Here is a 19,221-nt window from a genome sequence, read left to right as displayed (position 1 = left end):
GGGCGGGAAGTGCTTCCGGGGCGGCGGCGGACGCTTCCGGCGGGGGTCAGGGTCCGGGAGTGGGGTGGTGGAGGGTCAGCGCTGTCGCCGCCGCCATGGGGAAGTCGGATTTCCTCAGCCCTAAGGCCATCGCCAACCGCATCAAGTCCAAGGGGCTGCAGAAGCTGCGCTGGTACTGCCAGATGTGTCAGAAGCAGTGCCGCGATGAGGTAAGGCCGCCCCGGCGGTGGCCGGGCCTGCGGCCGGCGAGCGCGGCAGGCCTCGGTTTCTCGAGGGGGGCGATTCGTCCGTGAGGGGCCCTGAGGGGCTCCGACCCTCCTGGGAGGGAAGCCTCGTCCCCTTGAGCGGGGCCGTTCTTCTGGGGTACACAGGGGGGCACATATCCCGGCGGCTGGCATCCTCAATCCTCTTGTGGGGGCTCCGATCCCCCTTGTAAGCGTCCCCATGACATTGAGGGGGACACGGAGGGGGTCCGGCCGCCCTTGTTGGGGTCCCCAATCCTCTTGGGGTGTCTGTGATCGCCTTAGGGTGTATGTGTTCTCATAAGCTTGTAGGGCTCCCCAGTTCCCTTGTGGGGGGTTACAGGGCTGGTCCAGATTCCCCTTGTAAGTGTCCATAGTCTCTTTGTGGGGGCTCTGATTTCATCTGTGGGGTACAATCCTTCTAGGGAGCACACTGGCCTCACTTGCTGAGGGCACAGGGAGCCCTGACTCTCTTTAGGGGAGCATTGGAGAGGGCCCTTATTCTCCCTTCGGGGTCCCCAGTCTCTCTTGTATGGAACACAGTCCTCTTGGGGGCAGATTAGTGGGACTTGGAGGGTTCCCAATTGCTGTGGGTGGGGGATCCCAAGGGGATCTCCTATGGGAGAAGTCCTCGTCCACTTTGGAGAGAGTGTGTTGGACCTGATACATCTTTGGGGATGTTCAGTCCCCTGCAGAATGACTGATCAGCCCAGGGTGAGAAGGAGCACAGGGTGCGCCCAAACCCCCTGGAAGGGTGATTCCTTCACACACACCTTGAGAGGTTGGTGGGGTTAAGAATTAGGTGGCTCCCATCTGCCTCAGAGGGGAGTAGAGAGTAGCCATGATTTCCCTTGGGGACAGACTAGGTACGGCGACATGCCCAAGGGGTTGTACATCTGGAGCACTGTGAGGTTTCCTTTCATAGGATCATAGAAACTTACAATGGTTTGGATTGGAAGGGATCTTTAAAGGCCATCTAGACCAAATGTCCTGCAATGAGCAGGGACATCTTCAACTAGATCAGGTAGCTCAGAGCCTCGTCCAACCTGACCTTGAATGTTTCCAGGAATGGGGCATCTCCCACCGCTCTGGGCAACCTGGGCCAGGGTTTCACCACCCTCATTGTAAAAAATTTCTTCCTTATATCTAGTCTAAATCTTCTCTCTTTTAGTTCAAAACCATTACCCCTTGTCCTGTCGCAACGGGCCCTGCTAAAAAGTTTGTCCCCATCTTTCTTATAAACCACCTTTAAGTACCGAAAGGTCACAATACACAATAAGGTCTCCCTGAAGCCTTCTCTTCTCCAGGCTGAACACCCCTAACTGTCTCAGCCTGTCCTCACAGCAGAGGTGCTCCAGCACTCCGGTAATTTTTGTGTCCCTCCTCTGGACCTGCACCAACAAGTCTATGTCTTTCCTGTATTGAGGACTCCTTCCTTCAGATTCTGCCTCAGTTTCTTCTCTTCTTCTCCTGTTATGAAGAGAAGCTTTTTCTCTGAAGCTTTCTCCTCTTCTTTTCACTTGTCTATTTACTTGGACCCAGAAGTCCATGGGACGTGAGCGTCCTCTTCTTCCCGATTTCCACCAAAGCTGTGCTCCCAGAGTACCTCCACTTGCACTTACTGTGCTTTTAGTTTTCCATTCTCCATGAATAGCCTCTTTTAACGTGCCTTAGAGAAGTAAAGCATCCTGTGGATGTTTGTCTTGTTCTTCAGCTATTTCCACCCCCCTCTCCCTTTCACCTGAGAAGCTCAAGTCTTATTCTCTTCTCAGTGACTAGAAGCAAAAAAGGTTCACTGCATTGCAACCAGATCTTTTCGTGAGGGGGAACAGGGCTCCCATGGAAGTAAATTTGCTGTAGATGTAATCATATTATGATATATTAGACAAAAGCAGGATGTGATCAAATGTCCTATGTCTGTGCTTTTTGGGGAGCTCTGATGACTTCAGTCCTGTGCCAGAGGTGGCCAAACTATCGCAGTCCACAGCTTGACCACTGCCAGGACACCGTCCCCTCCTTACACACATCTAGTGTCAGTGTTTGGTCAGGTAGGAGCCAGCAAACGTTTCCAGTGCTCTCACACAAGCACCGGGATGGACCTGGGTGGTGCCACATCTGTCCCATTCCACAAGGAGCAAAGAGGACCACTGGAATGTCCTGTCTCGTAACCAGTTTCACAGTTTGTCATAAGACTCTTGGCCTTGGGATGAATTTTGTTTCTGGCTTGCCCAGTCAGGAGGAACAAACATCCCGTGTAGGCTATGGCTGAGTTAATGTGTTTTCTGTGGAGCCTTCAAGAAATTCCACTTATAAAACATTATTTTTAATACTCTTCAGCTGTGCGAGTGTTGCAAATTGAGACAAAGTATTTATTTTTATTTTATAGAATGGCTTCAAATGTCATTGCATGTCTGAGTCCCACCAGAGGCAATTGCTGCTGGCTTCTGAAAATCCTCAGCAATTCATGGATTACTTTTCTGAGTAAGTTTGCTACATTTTATATTTGCTGTGTTAAAGACCCAGGTCTTCATTCCTGTATTACATCTGCACAGCCATACCTCTCCAGGCCCAATCGTGTTCCATTGAAAACACTTTATTCTGATACATTTTGGTATAATCTCTTTTTTTTAATGGCAATTTGGAAAAAAATTTAGGCGATGCCATATTTGAACACATTTAAGAAGTTTCAGGGGGCCGTGATGTTTAATCAAATTTGACAGTTTTATCCTGTGTCTGAGTCCCGTTTTAAGTTGCTCTGTGTTACAAAGTGTGTCACCTTTCTGCCCCAGCTACATGACTGCCACATGCAGAGTTACAAAGAGCTAAAAGAACCATTACAGAGAGATAACAAGTCAGGGGTGGGACTGATGTCCCATGGTGTCTCCCAGTCCTTTGTCCAGCTGACCTACATGACAGCTGGGTTGACTGGAGCTGTCTTCAACGCGAGCTTGAAGTGAGGCTTTATACTTGAGCCCGTGAATTAGCGGTGAGATGAGTGATCAGTCTACCCCATCTCCCACCGCTGCCCTTTGCCCTGCCCCGTGTTTTGTGTCAGTCAACCTGTGAAGATACCTGGTAACGAAATACCAGCAATTAGTGAGAAGTGTTGAGATTTTGTTCTTTCTATTTTATCCCTTTGAAAGGGTATTATCCTTTTGAAGATTAAACTTGTCTGTGCCGGCACCATATTGTGTTTCTTTGTGGATACATACCGCATTTAATGCTACTTTATTGAAAAAGGGAAATGAGTGTCTGAATTTCATCATGATCCGTTCAAAAGAATACTCATTTTTATACTGCAGATATTTCATTGTTAATGACAATACAAAATTGCTTTGTAATTAGTAAAGTTTTACTGAAATACTTTCTTTTTATCCCCCAAGGGAATTCCGAAATGATTTCCTAGAACTGCTCAGGAGGCGATTTGGTAAATATTTCACTGTTTCTTTGCTTGTTTGTTTTTGGTGTCTTTTATTAGTTCAGTGCAAGAAGTTTTCGTTGCTTTCTCCTAGGTCCCATATTTATATTTAATAATAATAATAATAATTCTGTATTTCAGGAACAAAGAGAGTCCACAATAATATTGTGTACAATGAATATATCAGTCATCGAGAGCACATCCACATGAATGCCACGCAGTGGGAGACGCTGACTGATTTTACTAAATGGCTGGGGAGAGAAGGTAAATGTAGTTGCTCAGGGTTGGGAAGTTTTAAAATTATTGGGTAGTTGCATTGCTGATAAGTGGTCAGTAAACATTTATGTTAATTCTCCCGTTTACTTTTTCTTTCTTCTCCTCCCCTCCCATGTATATATTTACAGATGTCCAAACGTATTTCTGTGCTAACCATTAGGAATTTGCTTATGAAAAAGCAAAAGTCTGAGATAAATGCGTCAGTTATGAACCTTTCCTTGTTTCATCTGTTGGTCTATATTTACTAGAGGTCTTACTAAATTCTAAATCAACTTCTAACAGTTGCCATTTAAAAATTAAACACCATGATAGAGCATTTCTTAAGACTGCAGGATCCTTCCATATTTAAGGTGACAAGAACCGAGCAGTCGTTTTCATCCCTGGAAGTTTTGTGTTCAGTGGGAGGAAGAGAGATGAAATGGCACCGTGGTATGGCAGAAAGTTTACCTTGGCATGGATTGCCTGCGTCCTACAGGATACGTTCATGAGTCATGTAGTGTTTGAAAAGTCACTCTAGTGAGAGTTAGTAACAATAGCGTGGCGTAGTAAGGTTTCCTTTAGTATGATTTTGATATATTGTTTATATATGTTAGATTTCTTTTTTCTTCCTTGTTAAAACAGTGGGAAGGAAGCATTTTCTTCAATAAGGAAAGTATTATAAAACAGTCTACTCTATTATGTACTCTGGCCTATTTCCAACTAGAACCAGCTAGCTGAAGGGCAGAAACAGATACTAAAGATAATTCCAAGTCAATTTTACCAGGCCAGTAAGGAGTACATTGTCTTTGGTAAAGTATTTGCATTGTTACAGTGAACAGGGACTGTGAAAATGATCTTGATATTTTCTTTATCCCTTGCTTGCTTCTGTGAGTATGAATCTTACTTTATCTTTCATTGACTTTTTAGGTCTTTGCAAGGTTGATGAGACTCCAAAAGGCTGGTATATTCAATATATTGATAGAGACCCAGAGACTATTCGCAGGCAGCAAGAGCAAGAGAGGAAGAAGAAACAGGACCTTGATGATGAAGAAAAAACTGCTAAATTCATTGAACAACAAGTCAGAAGAGGTTTGGAGGGGAAAGAACTGGTGAGGAAAATTGCACTTTATGTCAACCTTCAGCTCAAAACCTCTCTTGGTTAACTTAATGGTTAATTTGATGATGCTGGAATCCTTGCCCTGGTATTTCCTTTGCAGTCGGCTAGAAGATGATGAGTAAGCTTCATGCCTCAGGTTACAAGCTCATCACCAGTTGAAACTGGGGAGCAGAGGGCATGTTTGGCTGCATTGCTATTCTTTTCTAAGCCACAAGGTATAGTATTCTCCCAGATACTTCTGATAGCAGCCTTGACTAACTGGCTTCTGCTGAAATTGCAACTTGTTACGTTTCCTTGACTAAACAACTTGCTAGTGGTTTTTACAGCTGATGAACATCAAGGTCCCCTATGGAATCACAGGTGCAATAAATAAATAAATAACAGCAGAGTTTTCAGCCCCTTTTAGATTTGTTGTGATTTTGAATCTACTAGATTTGTATCCTGTTGCTGGTGGTTTTTACAGCTGATGAACATCAAGGTCCTCCATGGAATCACAGTTTCAATCGATCAACCAATAAATAAAAGCAGAGTTTTCAGCCCCTTTTAAGATTTGTTGTGATTTTGAATCTACTAGATTTGTATCCTGTGTCCCTAGTGTCTGATCCGCACTATTTCAGACTTTGATTTAGACTGTCTTCTTCCCTACTTGAATCACCACATCAGTTCACTTACGTTCTGAATTTTCTGTTGCACAATTATCTTAGATTATAACCTGCTCTGGAGGAAAACTTGGAGTTACTTTGTATCTGGCTTGCTTTAGTACTAAAGGAGTAATAATTGCTGCTCTTCACGTGATTAGTGATTCAAAAATCACTCTTGAATTTAGGAAGGGAGAGTAAACAATACAGTAACCAGCATGACGTGTCTTCATTTATGGTATTTCACAGCTTTTAGGGCTGCAAATAACAAGTACCTTGTATAGTGGAGACACTGAGATAAGTAACCGGGGGGAGACATAGTTAAATCTGCATAGTGAAAAGTTTTATTTTGATAGTGCTGGTGTGGTATTTGGGATCTGTTTATTTGGCGTCATTCCATGACTTCCATACACGTTGTTGCCTGGGACTGGGACCTCCCATTTGATCCTGGGTATTGATAGGCACCATTTAAATGCTGTTGTAAACAATTATCTTTTTCCTGATTTAAAACTAATTGAAATTTAAATGGTGTGAGCCTTGGGTGCTAAAAATATGGAAAGATTCCAGAATTTCCTTCTTTGAGTTATCAGTCTGTCCAGAAACCAGTCTAATTGTGCTGGCTCAAATAGAGAAAACTGCTACAGCAGGGCCACTTTCCTTTCACGCTGGAATTGAGCAAGTTTAGACAGCATCTCTGCAGAGTGTGTTAATTAGAGAATTTTGCACAGGAGCCTGTAATGAGATAACAGTTTCAATTTATAATCTTCTTATGAATCAAGCCAGGTTGAATATTACAGTTACTTGTAATAATCTTGCGGTAGGCTGTAAAACTGAGCTAATCAATGATCACCAAAAAATGGTATGTTGGCTCAGTTTTCTGTTTGACTCTTGAAATGTGTTTTGTGTTTTGGCAGGAAAAGCCGGTCTATACTGAACTGAATAGAGAAAATGAAGAAGAAAAAGGTAACCAGATTTTTCTGTATGCAATTTTCTAGAACCTACTGAAGCTGATTTTGTGATGAAAACAAGATGAGCGCTGAGGCCTGCTCGGTGCTTCATAAATTGCTTTGAGATCAATTATAAAGAGCACTGGAATATGGAAGTACAGAGTATTCCTCCTTATAATGTTTAAAGTAATTTATTTTAAAAGCTTAACCAAAATATAGATTAATGAATATGTTCAAATTTATGATCTTTTCAATTTACAGATTTTAAAAATTGTAACATCCTTCAATGCAGTTATATTTAAAGATAGAAATAGAGTAATGTCTTTTTATTTTTTAGTTACATTTAATTTAAACAAAGGAGCAAGTACTTCAATAGCAGCATCTTCCAAAACAAGGTGAGAAAAGAATTTAAGGGCAACCCTTACTGTTGCAATGACGATGGTATTTGTATGGGCAGGAAGATGTATCTTGTCCTAAAATATTTGGAGTCTATTATCTCATCCTGTCACGTTATTCAGGAGGGGATGCTGGGTGATTTCATGGTTCATCTTGTATTTAAAATGGATGAATGAATATGTCTTAAATGTGTGCTGTGAGGAGATTTCTTGAATTCTCTAAGCTTCATGGCAGATGCCCATAAAGTAATAGGCAGTTATAGGTTGCTCTGGGAAGATACCGTTATGTGAGAGGGTGTCTAAGGGATCCAGTCAGCATTTGAAGTGAATGCCATCTAGTCCCAGCTGCCTGCTATGAATGGGTACTCATGACTTGTTAATTTTGGTTCCTAAAAGGCTTGATTGCCTTGTCTAATTGGAGGTAATACTTTCTCTGACCATCATTTAAGAAGCTGAATCTCCCTGATGTAAATCTTTCTAAAGCTCGTGCATTTAATTGTCACCGTATAACCATGAGCAACGCAGGACAAAAGGGATCAATAATGCAAACAATACTGACTTATAGCAGTCTGTGAAACCGTTTGATGAGCAGTACCTCTTTTCATGTGAGGCAATATTGTAATTAAATGTATTGCAGGTAAAACGAAAGCCTTCCTCTCATCACAAGCTCAGCTCTTAGATAAGGTATCTGATGGGAGATATGCCAGGCAGAAAATGAGACAATAAAGTAGTTCTTTGCAATAATAGATAAAGATTTCAGGCTTTGAGGAAAACTTGTAAATTATCCCAAAGCATTGATTTGTGCTTAAGAGGAGCCTGAAACTTAATTCAGGTGCTCACTTGAATAGTTTCAGTGAGGAATACTTAAGGTGCTTGCTAAAATTTGGTTGAATATGAAATCATATAACAAGTAGTCTAATTTTTACGTGGCATATAAGAGATGCTTGTAAACTTTGTAATGGTAGTGTAGAAGCAAAATTAGGATACCCACTTCATGGTAAAGTGACCGGACAGTGTTTATGTCACTGGATACAGGAATCACTTCAGAGTCATATGTGGCAACTGCTTCCCTGTGTCAGCCTAAAGGTGTGTTCTGCAGCTGTTGGCTGTTACTGAGGATCAGTTGAGTTCAACCTGATGTCCAGTCCCCCAGCGCAGCGTGCAGTAGGACTTCCTGGCGTCACACCTTCTATGCTCACGGCACACGCTACAGAAACCTGGCACTTGCATTTCCTGAGCAGGGTGCAGAAATAGGACCAGGAGATCGTAGGTGGTGGATGGTAGAGTTTTGAGGGCGTTTGGATATTGGTAGTTGGGTGCAGAGATGGAGCTGGAGCCTTGCTGAGAAGGGGAGTGAGAAAGGAGGTGTGCCTTTCCTTGAATGTCGGTGGGGCTCACATGAAGCTAGGAGTCACCACTGCCACTGCAGGCATGGCTTCCGATGTTCAGGATTCATGTAAGAATAATGCTCAGAACAGGAGGACCTGCCCTTGAGCAAACTGGGATTGCTTTTTTCCCTCAAGAACTTATATCCTCAAATCCCTGCTTAACTCACTCAGTGGACCAGTAAGATTAAAATTACTTCTAATTAAGGAGTGAGCAGAAGCTATGATCAAGGTCACTGACTGCTGTCCACAGTCCCACGAGTGTGCCAGTGTACAGTCCTGTCCACAGACTGGTCAGCCTCCATTGTACACAGTTATGGTCTCCCCAGCCCTATAATCCCAAGGGAAATTCCTTCAAAACCTGCTTGCTTTGATGGTTAGGATCTTGTCTGTAATCTCCCGGGTAAATGTTGTCACAGCCAGTTGCTCTCGTGTTGGTGTGGGCATTTAACATAAATAGTTATTTTTCTCCCTGGTGTTTGCTTTCTCAGACAATGTATTTGTAGAGAACAGTTTCAGCCTCTCAGCCTTCACTGTGCCGCACAGACAGGCTTACGTGGTGCTGGCCTCATATCCCCATTCCCCTGATCCTCTGAATTTCCCTTGCATGTCCTTGTTCTGGTTTCAGCTAATTAATCTTGAGCTGGGGAGCCGATGGAATTTGTGCATGCTGCAAAGGAAACGTCACCATGGCTCATGCAAGGCAGTAATGCTTGTCTGTGTTGATGCTTCCTAGGATTGCATTTGACTCTTTCATGGCTGGTTCACACTGGTAGCTGTCAACTGCAATTATAGCCAGACCCCTTTCTGATTTTGTTGTTCTTAAACAGCTCCCAGTAGATAGAATGTAATCAGAGTAAACTTTTCCAAAGTGTGTGAGCTTGCATAATGTGCTGTTGAATTTTGTCTTTTTTTTTTTTTAAAACATGCTTTTCAAGATAAACCAGTCCCTTCTGTTGTCCAGTTCATTCTTGTGTCCTCCACATGGAATGGCACACCTGAACAGTGATGGTGGTCTCTCAGTCTTTGTCCCAGGGTCCTTAATAAATATGGTAAATAAGATTTGTTTTAGTATTGACACCCAGGAATCCCTTAGTAACCTCACAGCTAGATGCGTTTTCCTTCTTAGATGTAGGCACTGCAGTTGTTATGTTTTAATTATGTGTTACCCTTTATGAGATTTCATTTTAAGTACTTGCTATTGGATTTGTGATTTAATGTGCTTTTTCTTCCAGAACTCTGCTATGGAGATTATCCAGTCTTCCTCTGAAATACAATTATTTTTCTCTCAATTTTGTTTCTACTGCCATTTCTGTATCTTCATTTCCATTATGTATCTTCCCTTTGCTAGTATATTGAACGTCCTCACCACAGGCAGAAGATGCAATTTGTTGTAAGACCATACTAATATTACCTTACTATCCACCTCATGGCAGCCTTCATCTTTCTGGATGAGAGAACACCTAAATTTTTTTACTGCATTCGAATGTCTTTTATAAAAATGGCTGAACTCAGCCTGCCTTTAGGCAGTTCTCACTTTACCTACATGTTCCCTGATCCCTGAGACATAGCTTTTTGTGCTAATTGCTCTTTTCTTTCATAACTCATAGGCTGTTTGCCTATTTTGAATATGACTGTGAAGGTGGTGTTTATTTGCTGGCCGTGGAGCCCTTTTCTGCAGATTCCCATGTATTTTTCCCCCCTCTGACAGATAGGTTAAGTATCTCTGTCTGGAAGGAGTTCTAGACGTCTACCATGTTTGAGAGTTGCTGTGTCCAGGTGGCTTCTCTAAAGCCACAAGTTTGTCCTTTCAAATTTGAAAACCTCATTTGCAGACCTGCTTTTCTCTTACCCATTGAACTCAAGTCCTTGATGAACTCTTTGCTTTTGCACTGGTGAACTGGTCATTAGGTTGTTTTCATTCTGCTGGACTGCTAGCAGCAAACGTCAGTGGACATGGAGTTTACAGCTCGAGGAGATCAGTTCTAGCTGCCAAATGCAATCCTAGAGAAGGAGGTATGCAGGGTCTGGAAGGTGACTTGAACAACTGAAATTAAATAGATCAGCAGGCCTTTTTGCACAACCAGCTCTTCAAATGCATCTTGGGAGAGGAGACAATTTAAGGTCTGCTGTGAAAACACCATCTTGCTCTTCCAGCAGTGTCCTTGGACCAAATGCACTGAAGACAGTGGAAGGAGCAGTTAAAAGAAAAGAATCATCTCATAGCTCTGGTCAGTCCAAAGAGAAAAAGAAGAAATCTGCACTGGATGAGATTATGGAGGTAATAATCATAGAGGATCTGTGTCTTTATAACCCCATGCCTGTGGCTATGTCCACTTTTACCAGGGCATCCCTTTGAAGTCACGTCAGACCTTCAGTTCATGTGAAATTCAGACTTTTATCAGGCAAAATGATTCCACTTCCCCTATAAAACTGGTTTCTGCTGCTCATCTGTGCCTATTCCTCAGACGACTGAGATGTTGGAAGTAAAAGAATACAGATTTTGGAAGAGAAGAAAATGTTTAGAAACACTTGACAAAACCAAATATAAATCTCCATCATTTTATCATGGATTCCTGGATCTCATCAGTTTGATTTTTTTATGCAGCAAGCACACACTGACTTACCCTTATTTAGGGTTGGGTTTTTTTATTTCCCATTCGATGTGGGCCTGGAGAATTGATTCAGCTTTTCAAAGGCATGGGAAAGCTGCAGTGAAAGGAGGAAGTAAATGGTGATTATTTGTTGTTGTTCTGTAGCTTGAAGAGGAGAAGAAAAGAACATCTCGAAGAGACTACTGGTTGCAGCCCGTAAGTGTCTTAAAAAATTTTTATTATAGCACATACAAGCAATTCTACATCTCTAAAGCTGCTGTTGATTTGTGTAAAGATCCAAAAGCAGATTCCAAACTAAATTCACTCTTATTTTCCAAGCTACCAAATGTGAAATATTACAGTATCTGGGAGGAATTACTCTTCTGGTTGAGCATGATCTGCAGTCTGACGCATCGTATGCCTGATCTCAGATGGGGTGGAATTCTCTAATTAACGAGTTGGTACTGTGAGTCCCTACAGATCATGTTTAAATCATGATATTACTTACAGCCCTCTTCTTTCTACATAGCAGTTGATTTGCACAGAGATGTGGAAGTGAACGTCAGCCTTTGAGCTGCGAGACCTCATCTCAGCTTTTACGTATTGACTGGTCTTCTAGATGAAAAAGTCCTACCCTTGACCATTTGTGGGCTGTCCCATCATATCCTGAGTTCAAGTGTAAAAAAAAAAAAAAAAAAAGGTCTTGAGAGATACTACTTTGAGGCAATAATTTGAGGATAAAGACAAGTTCCTGAATGTTGAGTCTTTACTATTTTTTCTTGCTGTGCTGTACAGTCTGTGGTTGGAGTCAGAGTGAGTGACCTGAGTGTGCAATTAGTTTAAATTGTATAGTTGTTTGTATATTTTGGCACTTTATTTTTTTTTCCTCCTTTCATATCTTCCAGGAAATCGTTGTAAAAATTGTAACAAAAAAGCTTGGAGAGAAGTATCACAAGAAGAAGGCAGTTGTGAAGGTAAGGTGTGCAAATGGCTAGGTTTTTCTGGTATCACGTAGCTTCTGAAGTTCTGCTTCATTGTGCAAGTTGTTCATCCTTAAGTCAACGCTGATAAGGGCTGAAACGTCACCTTAACTTTACTGGGCAGGGAGTGAATCTCTGAATCTGTTTAATTTTATTTACTCAGTGATTCTTTCTTAAGCACTGTTTTGTCCTGCATAGTTTGTCCCTATTAACACATCCATCTTGGAGAATAGCCACTTTGTCAATGTGATGTGACCAAGAGCAGTGCAGTTGCGCTTTAATCTCAGACTAGTCAGTTTTGCACTGATATTTAAGCTGCAGGCTGCCTTTGAACAAGATCCCATTTGCGTACAAAATCCTCAGGCTGTAAGCCTTCCTCTGTTGTTCGGAAATGCTTTCTTTTAGCCACTGCCAGTGAAGTGATGTATTAGGTAGTCCAAGGCTCAACAGTCTCTAGTAAGAGTGTCAAAGGTGACACTCAGGTGTGTTTTGAATGATCGACAAGAGTGTATAGATCTCAAAATCACAGCTTTTTTGATAGACATCTGAGTGGGTTTATGAGTTGCAATGGCTGTCTTCCATTGACCTCTGAATATGAGAGGTGAAACATGGTTCCTGCTGGGCACAAACATGATCAGTAACATTTTGCCTCATTGATTGGTGGCATTCCTGTTGTCATTATGTGGCTTCCAGCCCTTAGGGGGAAAGAAACCTCTAATTTACTCTTGATCTTTGAGAGAAGAGCTAAGCTAGCTGGCCCAAAGGTTGACAAAACCTTCAGACAAGGCTGAAGAAATTAGTGGTCATTTAGACCCGTCATGGATGTTCAAGAGGAGCCCTTTTAATCTAGCCGTAACTTCAGAGTAGGGCTGGGCAGCAGTTTGTGGAAGCTGGATGCCTTTAGGACAGCTCAGAAATCCTTGCTGCTTTTGAAAAAGCAGAAGTGCAGACTCACGGTCCTGAGTTTGTTAGTTTTGAAATGTAAATTTAGAGATTTTTTTTTTTTAATTTTTCTGATTGGCCTCTGCCTTTCACAACAGGAAGTGATTGACAAATATACAGCAGTTGTGAAGATGATTGATTCTGGAGACAAACTGAAGCTTGATCAGACGCATCTAGAAACTGTAATACCAGCACCAGGTATAGCTACTTTCTTTGTTTCTCAGCTTAGCTGTCACTGCAGAACTTACTTTTCAGTTCTCTTAAACTATAATTCATCCACTTGAAAGTACCATAACAAGAGCCATCTTGCTCTTGGGACAGCGTTTTGTGAGCTACCCATATCATTTACCAAATATCCTCTCGTTACTTTCAAGGGAATTATAAGATTGCTTCTGCTTTGAGTCTTCACAGTCCCTTCTTGTAAGAATTAGATTCTTTTCTGAGGAGACAGGAGTGCTTTAGGAATCAGTTCATTTGACGAGATGAGAGCACCTCTCTTCAGCTGCCAGGAAGCATCTCTGGGAGCCCTGCAGAGCCCTCGGTCATATTTAGCCTGTATCTTACTTCCAAAAGTCATACCTCAGATAGCTGTGGGCACTTGTCAAAGCTTACCTCATCTCTTGTTTGTTTCACTGGTGTTTCTTTGGCTGGTACACACCAATGTTTGTGTGTAGCATCTGCCCGGTATTTCAGGGAACGGTCGGGGTAGCAGTAGGCAGAACAATATCAGCGTAGAGGGAAACAGGATGCAGGATTTGGGGATTCACAGATTCTTCAACAGACCTGTGCTGCATCTGCATTTCTGCAGCTGGTGAAGAGCTGGTTGATGGTGTCCGTGTGTGCTCTTTGGCATAACGGTACTTGAAGGTGAGCTCTGCCCACCCTTGCGCTAGGATTGATGTCCAGGGAATGGGATGTGGGAGAAACAGCTTTGCCTTCTTTCCCTGCTGTAGTTTGGGTGGTTTCTGCCCACAGTATCAGCATAGCCTGGAGCAGTAAACGTAGGTGCGCTTTGGAAGTGGGCAGGCTGTAAGGCAAAGCTGGTGCTGCTTTCTGGAGCTGCTGGGAGAAACCTTCTCTCCCTCAGCTGTCAGTGGAGTCGAACACAACTCCATCAAAAGAAGTTGGGAGCCCTGTTGTGTAACTGTTTTCCTATTTCTCGTTTTTCAGGCAAGAAAGTGATGGTGTTAAATGGTGGTTACAGGGGAAACGAAGGCATCTTGGAATCTATCAACGAAAAGCGATTTTCAGCGACAATAATCATCGACTCTGTAAGTATCAAACACTGCAAGATCTTGTTTGTGTAGAGCGCTTTCCATCTGTGTATTGGAGAACTTTCACAAAGAAAGATGGTGCCATTAATCCTGTCTTACAGGTGGGATTTATGGTGTGCAAATTGCTGTGGTCACCTCCCCCCTATTCCCAACCAGTAGGAAAACAGCCATGTATTCCACATTGCAGACTAATGCTCTGCTATTTGCCTTTAAAAAGATGCCAGGATGCTGTATTTAGCAAGTTTTGAACTTGAAAGAGACTTGCAAAATGTTTTGTATGTTTATTTTGAGTGTAGCTGTTGTTGTACTATTTTGTGGGAAGATAAAAAAATGTGAAATATGCAAGGAGGTGAATTTTCTCCTGCCCCTTCCAGACTGAACGTGGGGTTTTATGTGCATATTTGTTGTCTTGTTCATGGGTAACAATTATGGTAGGGTTTTTTTTGAGGGGAGGGTGGCTTTTTTTTTTTTAAATATCACCTTTTTCTGTGCTAAAATTAGGTCACGTCAGCATGTCTGTGTGGCTACTTCTTTGTTCTCTGCAAAACCAATCTTTAAACTCATTGATATAGCAGAGAGGATGTTGGTTCAAAGTCAGATTTCATAAACACAGCTTGCAGGAGAGAGACCCAGTTAGGATCCTCTGCAAAGAAGGGCTGCAGAAACTCGGCCCATGCTGGATTCTGGAGAATTTGCTTGAGAAGCGACTGTGCAGATGTCCTAACCAGGCAGAAGGAGCTTTGGTTGGAGCTAAGGATCATGATCGCATTGGTCTTGGAAAGCGAGGATAGTTTTTCTCTAGTTTCTGATGCTTGTAGGTGTTAAGATTCCTGCATGAACTCTGAGTCTATAAATTAAAATGGGTGAAACTACTTCTGGAAACCAGTGAAGTCTGTGAGCATTTTTGTATTGATTGTAGGGTGACCAGGATTTTTGTATATAAGAAGTTTGTATTCAAAATTACATCTTGTACTACTTACAAATTCACAGTGAATTAATTCAAAACAGCTGCTGTCTTCGCCCCAAAAACTGCAAGGACTTGAACTAACACAAAAAGTGTCCTGAAAGTTCTGGGACGGTGTTGAGGCCCCTGTCACATCCTCTGGTCAGATTGAAAATAATGAAACAGAGAACATTGTGTCATGAATAAATCCCAAACCTGCAGTTTTTGGATACGTTCTGCTATGCATCCTCCCCCCGTACAGCCTCCAGCATGCAGTTATATGTGGCTTTTGGACAGAGCACTTAAACGGAAAAGTGGTCACTTTTAGTGTGTGCAGCACTGAGTAAAAGTGCTAATGCCTGTACTTTCCAGTGTTAGTCACTTTGGTTGTCCTTCTTGAAAATTGTCTAAATGTGGCAAGATTTCATACAGCCCCTTTAGTTATCTTACTTTAAGCTCCATATTGGGAATTCAACAAACAAGTTTATATTGTGATCTTATTTCTTCTATGGTTATATTCTCCAGGGACCTCTAAAAGGACGCCGAGTTGAAGATATCCAGTATGAAGACATTTCCAAACTCGCCTGAGGCACTAATCGTGGATCAGAGATTTTGGTTCCCCAGAACATCTTTTTGGCACCTTGCAGGCAGGCACGAGACTCTACCATGTCAGGGTTCTAACTGCGTGTGTATGTATTTATAATGTATATAGAAATGAACCACAAACAAACTGGATTTATTTAAAGATCACTATTTGTTACATAAAGTGTTTGTGGAAATCTTACCAGTGGAAATATTTCATCTGATTCTGTGTCAAAGTTATGTTATAATATTTGGTTCAATTTCCTTTTGTAAAATATAGCAGATAGCTGCAAGATGGAGTATTTTATTTACTGAAGAATGTTAGGAGTTCTGTAAGAGTGAGAATTACCCACAAATAGCTGCTTGAGGCAGGCAGCGTGTGTCGGAGCCAGTGGAGTTTAAACAGCACACTTCTCAATCCGCAGCCAAAATTGAGTTCTGGCGGCAGGAACAAGGGAAGGGATTAGGAGAATAGCAGTAAGGTAACAGTGCTGCAAGGGATTATTTTCCTGGATTTTTCGAAGAATGGTCTGGTTTATTCAGTGCTGTCACCAACTTATTTTTGGTTAGCACATCAGCGACAGTAGAATCCAAGTCATCACTCCTCCATCATCGTGTTTGTCAGGGTTCCTAATAGTACTATTATGCAATTTGTCTTCATACGGACTCCAAGGTGGATGTTAACTGGTGGGGTTTTTAGGATGCCAGCTGAAGTGTGCACAGATACGAATTGGTGATTGCTGGTTTGGTTTTCTGGAGCCTTTTCCTTTGTTCATGCTTCCATTTTAGTTCTGTACATGAGTAAGATTACTCATGCTAAATGATGTAACATTACTTTTTTATTTAAAAAAAAAAGTCACATTTTGTACAATGTTTAATTTCTAAGGCAGTTCTGGAATAAACATTAACCTTTCCTAGGTCAGTGTATTTCTTACCAGCTTTTAAAACACGTAAGGCGTCTGTTGGTTTACATCCACCAAAGAGCCCAGTAAAGTGCCCTGCTGGTGCACTGTCTCGTTTGTGTAAAAAGAAGGATGCAAGTTGTCCCAGGCAAAATAGAAATCGGCCCCTGATGGTCCAGCCTGCCCCTGCAGAGGTTGTGTGTCTCTGGAACCGATAGCCCCCGGCCCTTCAGAGGAGATCTCAGCTGAGGGCTGAAAAGGGCCTGATGCTCTCAGGTATGTTGCAGTTTAAAAGTTCAAGGTCACTAGAGGCAAAAGTCACTGTTCCTTGTCCCTTTCCTTGCCTCAAAGGTTCACTGTCTTGTTGATTTGTGGTTTCCAGGGGACCCCTGCAGGAGAACGGAAAGACTGCAGAGGTTTAGTGAAACAGCTGCTGTCTGGAGTAGCCTGAAATAACCTCACGCAGGACGTCAAGCGGCTTTCCAGGGATCCCGCCGTAAATGCAAGGCAGAGTCAAGGCAGACTGAATAGTCAAGCAGCGACGCGCTATCTAAAGAATGGAGAAGTATGAGGAAGGGAACTGGAGGCAGGAGACAGGCTTGTCTGTAAATCCAGGCTCTTTGTGCAACCTGGGTGGTGTAGACAGCTCTGCCCTTTCCCAAAGAACAGGTACTGAGGGAGCAGGGGTATGTGGGAGAGTAACGAGGGTAAGTGAAGGAACGTAACAGCTTCTGTATCGCTGAAAATAATTACACTTAACGTTCTGGAGTCTGAAAAAAAATAGAGTGAATGTAGTAGACATGTTAAGTTAAAAATGGTGTGGAGAAGACCAGAAAATGATTATTCACTGCTTGTATTCGCATACAAGGTGGGAAACAGACACTGGAATTACTGATTCAGGGATTTAAAAACACACGTGACAGGTTTTCCCCCCACCAAGAGCCTAGTTGAACTGGGGAACTCACTGCAGCAGGATGTGGTGGAGGCCAAAGCCAATAAATGAGCTCAAAGAAAGGGTGAATGGCTTGAAGGGAAGTTGCTTACGCTTCCGAGAGTTACTTTGAGGAGACACTTAAAACACATTGATCTCACTCCTGGCACCGTGGCTGCAGGAAAGATCGTGTACCAGCCTTTAGTTCCTAAGTGACGAAAACTAGAGTTGAGAATGGCAAGTAGATTTCTTGAGTCCCCTGCCTAGATTAGGGCTGCTGAGAAGAATCTGGCCAACATTTTTTTCTAAGGTTGCCAAAAAGCAGAGTTTTAAATTTGGCTCTAGGTACATGTATATTTGTTTCACTACTGATGTCATTCATTGCCGAATACAGCATCTTTTGGGAGCTAATCTCATTGGAAGGGAAGTTTTTAGTACTGACGGTGATTTCTATGTAATCTGAATGTTTCCTGCTTTCCCAGATTTGTATCTGTGTGTGAACTCCGCTGTGATGTTTAAATTTTCACCAAAAAATAGGCTAGAGGTTGTCTTAAGATTCATGTAAATTAATTTTCCTGCAGTATGGCAGCATCACTTATTTCAAGGACATTCCGCACCACTGCTTAGCCCATCCTTAAAGACTGGAGACTCCTCATTGCAGAGCCCATGTTCCTTTTCTGTTACATTTCCTTTACATCTAATGCACGTCCTCCTTTTTGCCCAGTCCCGCAGTGTATGAACTAACATTTTCCCAGCAATTTGAAAAAGCAAAGGTGTAGGCATTAAATCTGGTCGTGTGTGTCACCCACGCTGCAGGAGCCACAATGCTGTTACGAGTCTACTGTGAAATGGGTATTACAAAGTAGTTGACATTTTTAATGGAGTTTACTATGCAATAAATCAGACACGGCAAGAGGAAGATACCTACTACAACCCAGCATGTCACTTTATTCCAGATTTCATTTTTTTAATGGAAAAGGGAGTTACATTGCTTTGAAATGCTGATCGTTTATAAAGCAAATTGTGGTGAAGTCACCTTTGCTTGATCTGGCTCGATAGGCTGACAGCTACTGTTTGGAAGAGTTGTTTGGGCGTGAAGGAGCAGATAAGAAAATTTTGTAATAAACAGGTTTCGTGTTGGAGCATTCAGGGTTTCTTCAAAAAGCTGTACAGGTGAGGGACGAGGTAATCTTTGTAGTGGCCATCTATGAAACCTTTCCCGCTGTTGTGCACAAACCAGCACTGCACATCGGTCCCGAGCACGCGGTCCGTCCTGTAGTCCTTCTGCAAGCCCCTGCGAGGAAGAGGACACCCAAAATGAGGGTCACGACACGACAAGTAGACAAGAAGACATCGATAATCCTGCTTATTCGTGGCGCTGCTCTGCCAAAGTGGTGAGATATGTGTCTTCCACCAGCAGAGAGTGGAAACAACCACAAAATGCAGGGAATTTTACAGTTCTATGGCCTCGTGCGTCCTTTCATGGGAGTCCCAGGCACTTTTACACGGCCTGTCCAAGCTCAGATGCTGGGCAGCTCTAAGGACAGAATAGTTCTTGCACAAATATGGAAGAACCCAGCTTGTCCCAGGTTTTGCCAACTCCTAAAACCAGATTTGGATTTTTTTCCCCAAGATCCTTGAGAGTGAATAAGCCTGCAGTCATTGAAATCATTAAA

The 19,221-nt window shown here is 42.5% G+C and overlaps 2 protein-coding genes across 5 annotated transcripts in view; one reads left to right on the top strand and one right to left on the bottom strand.

Annotated features, from left to right (window-relative positions):
* The first annotated feature begins 4 nt into the window (after positions 1-4).
* On the top strand, positions 5-15,914 carry KIN (Kin17 DNA and RNA binding protein). Of its 4 annotated transcripts, none has more exons than XM_074573224.1 (13): positions 5-209; positions 2,629-2,723; positions 3,626-3,669; positions 3,802-3,924; positions 4,843-5,024; positions 6,585-6,633; positions 6,955-7,012; positions 10,558-10,678; positions 11,157-11,207; positions 11,897-11,965; positions 13,012-13,111; positions 14,084-14,184; positions 15,656-15,914. In XM_074573224.1, the coding sequence occupies exons 1-13, from the start codon at positions 96-98 to the stop codon at positions 15,716-15,718; spliced, it is 1,170 nt and encodes a 389-aa protein (XP_074429325.1). In that variant the 5' UTR covers positions 5-95; the 3' UTR covers positions 15,719-15,914. The 4 variants fall into 4 exon arrangements, 2 of the variants coding, with proteins under 2 accessions (XP_074429325.1, XP_074429326.1); XM_074573225.1 differs by having other exon boundaries at positions 23-209; positions 10,555-10,678; XR_012585296.1 differs by lacking the exons at positions 14,084-14,184; positions 15,656-15,914 and adding an exon at positions 11,331-11,452 and having other exon boundaries at positions 24-209; positions 10,555-10,678; positions 13,012-13,082.
* A 2,552-nt stretch (positions 15,915-18,466) lies between these two features.
* ITIH2 (inter-alpha-trypsin inhibitor heavy chain 2) overlaps positions 18,467-19,221 on the bottom strand; it is a 32,982-nt gene continuing 32,227 nt past the window's right edge. The window contains exon 21 of the mRNA XM_074573223.1: positions 18,467-18,839. Within this exon, the coding sequence (XP_074429324.1) occupies positions 18,692-18,839 (148 nt within the window). The 3' untranslated portion in view covers positions 18,467-18,691. The remainder of the gene's footprint in view (positions 18,840-19,221) is intronic.

Source organism: Larus michahellis, chromosome 1 (genome assembly GCF_964199755.1).
Source record: "Larus michahellis chromosome 1, bLarMic1.1, whole genome shotgun sequence".
Taxonomy (NCBI): Eukaryota; Metazoa; Chordata; class Aves; order Charadriiformes; family Laridae; genus Larus; species Larus michahellis.
Note: the sequence above shows the minus strand (reverse complement) of the source record. Positions and strands in the feature narration are given on the sequence as shown.

Bases quoted from the DNA above. Each gene is read 5' to 3' on its own strand.
- KIN (XM_074573225.1), top strand. From the start codon at position 96: ATGGGGAAGTCGGATTTCCTCAGCCCTAAGGCCATCGCCAACCGCATC. The intron at 2,724-3,625 runs GTAAGTTTGCTA...TTATCCCCCAAG, and splicing joins TTCATGGATTACTTTTCTGA to GGAATTCCGAAATGATTTCC. The intron at 3,670-3,801 runs GTAAATATTTCA...TCTGTATTTCAG, and splicing joins ACTGCTCAGGAGGCGATTTG to GAACAAAGAGAGTCCACAAT.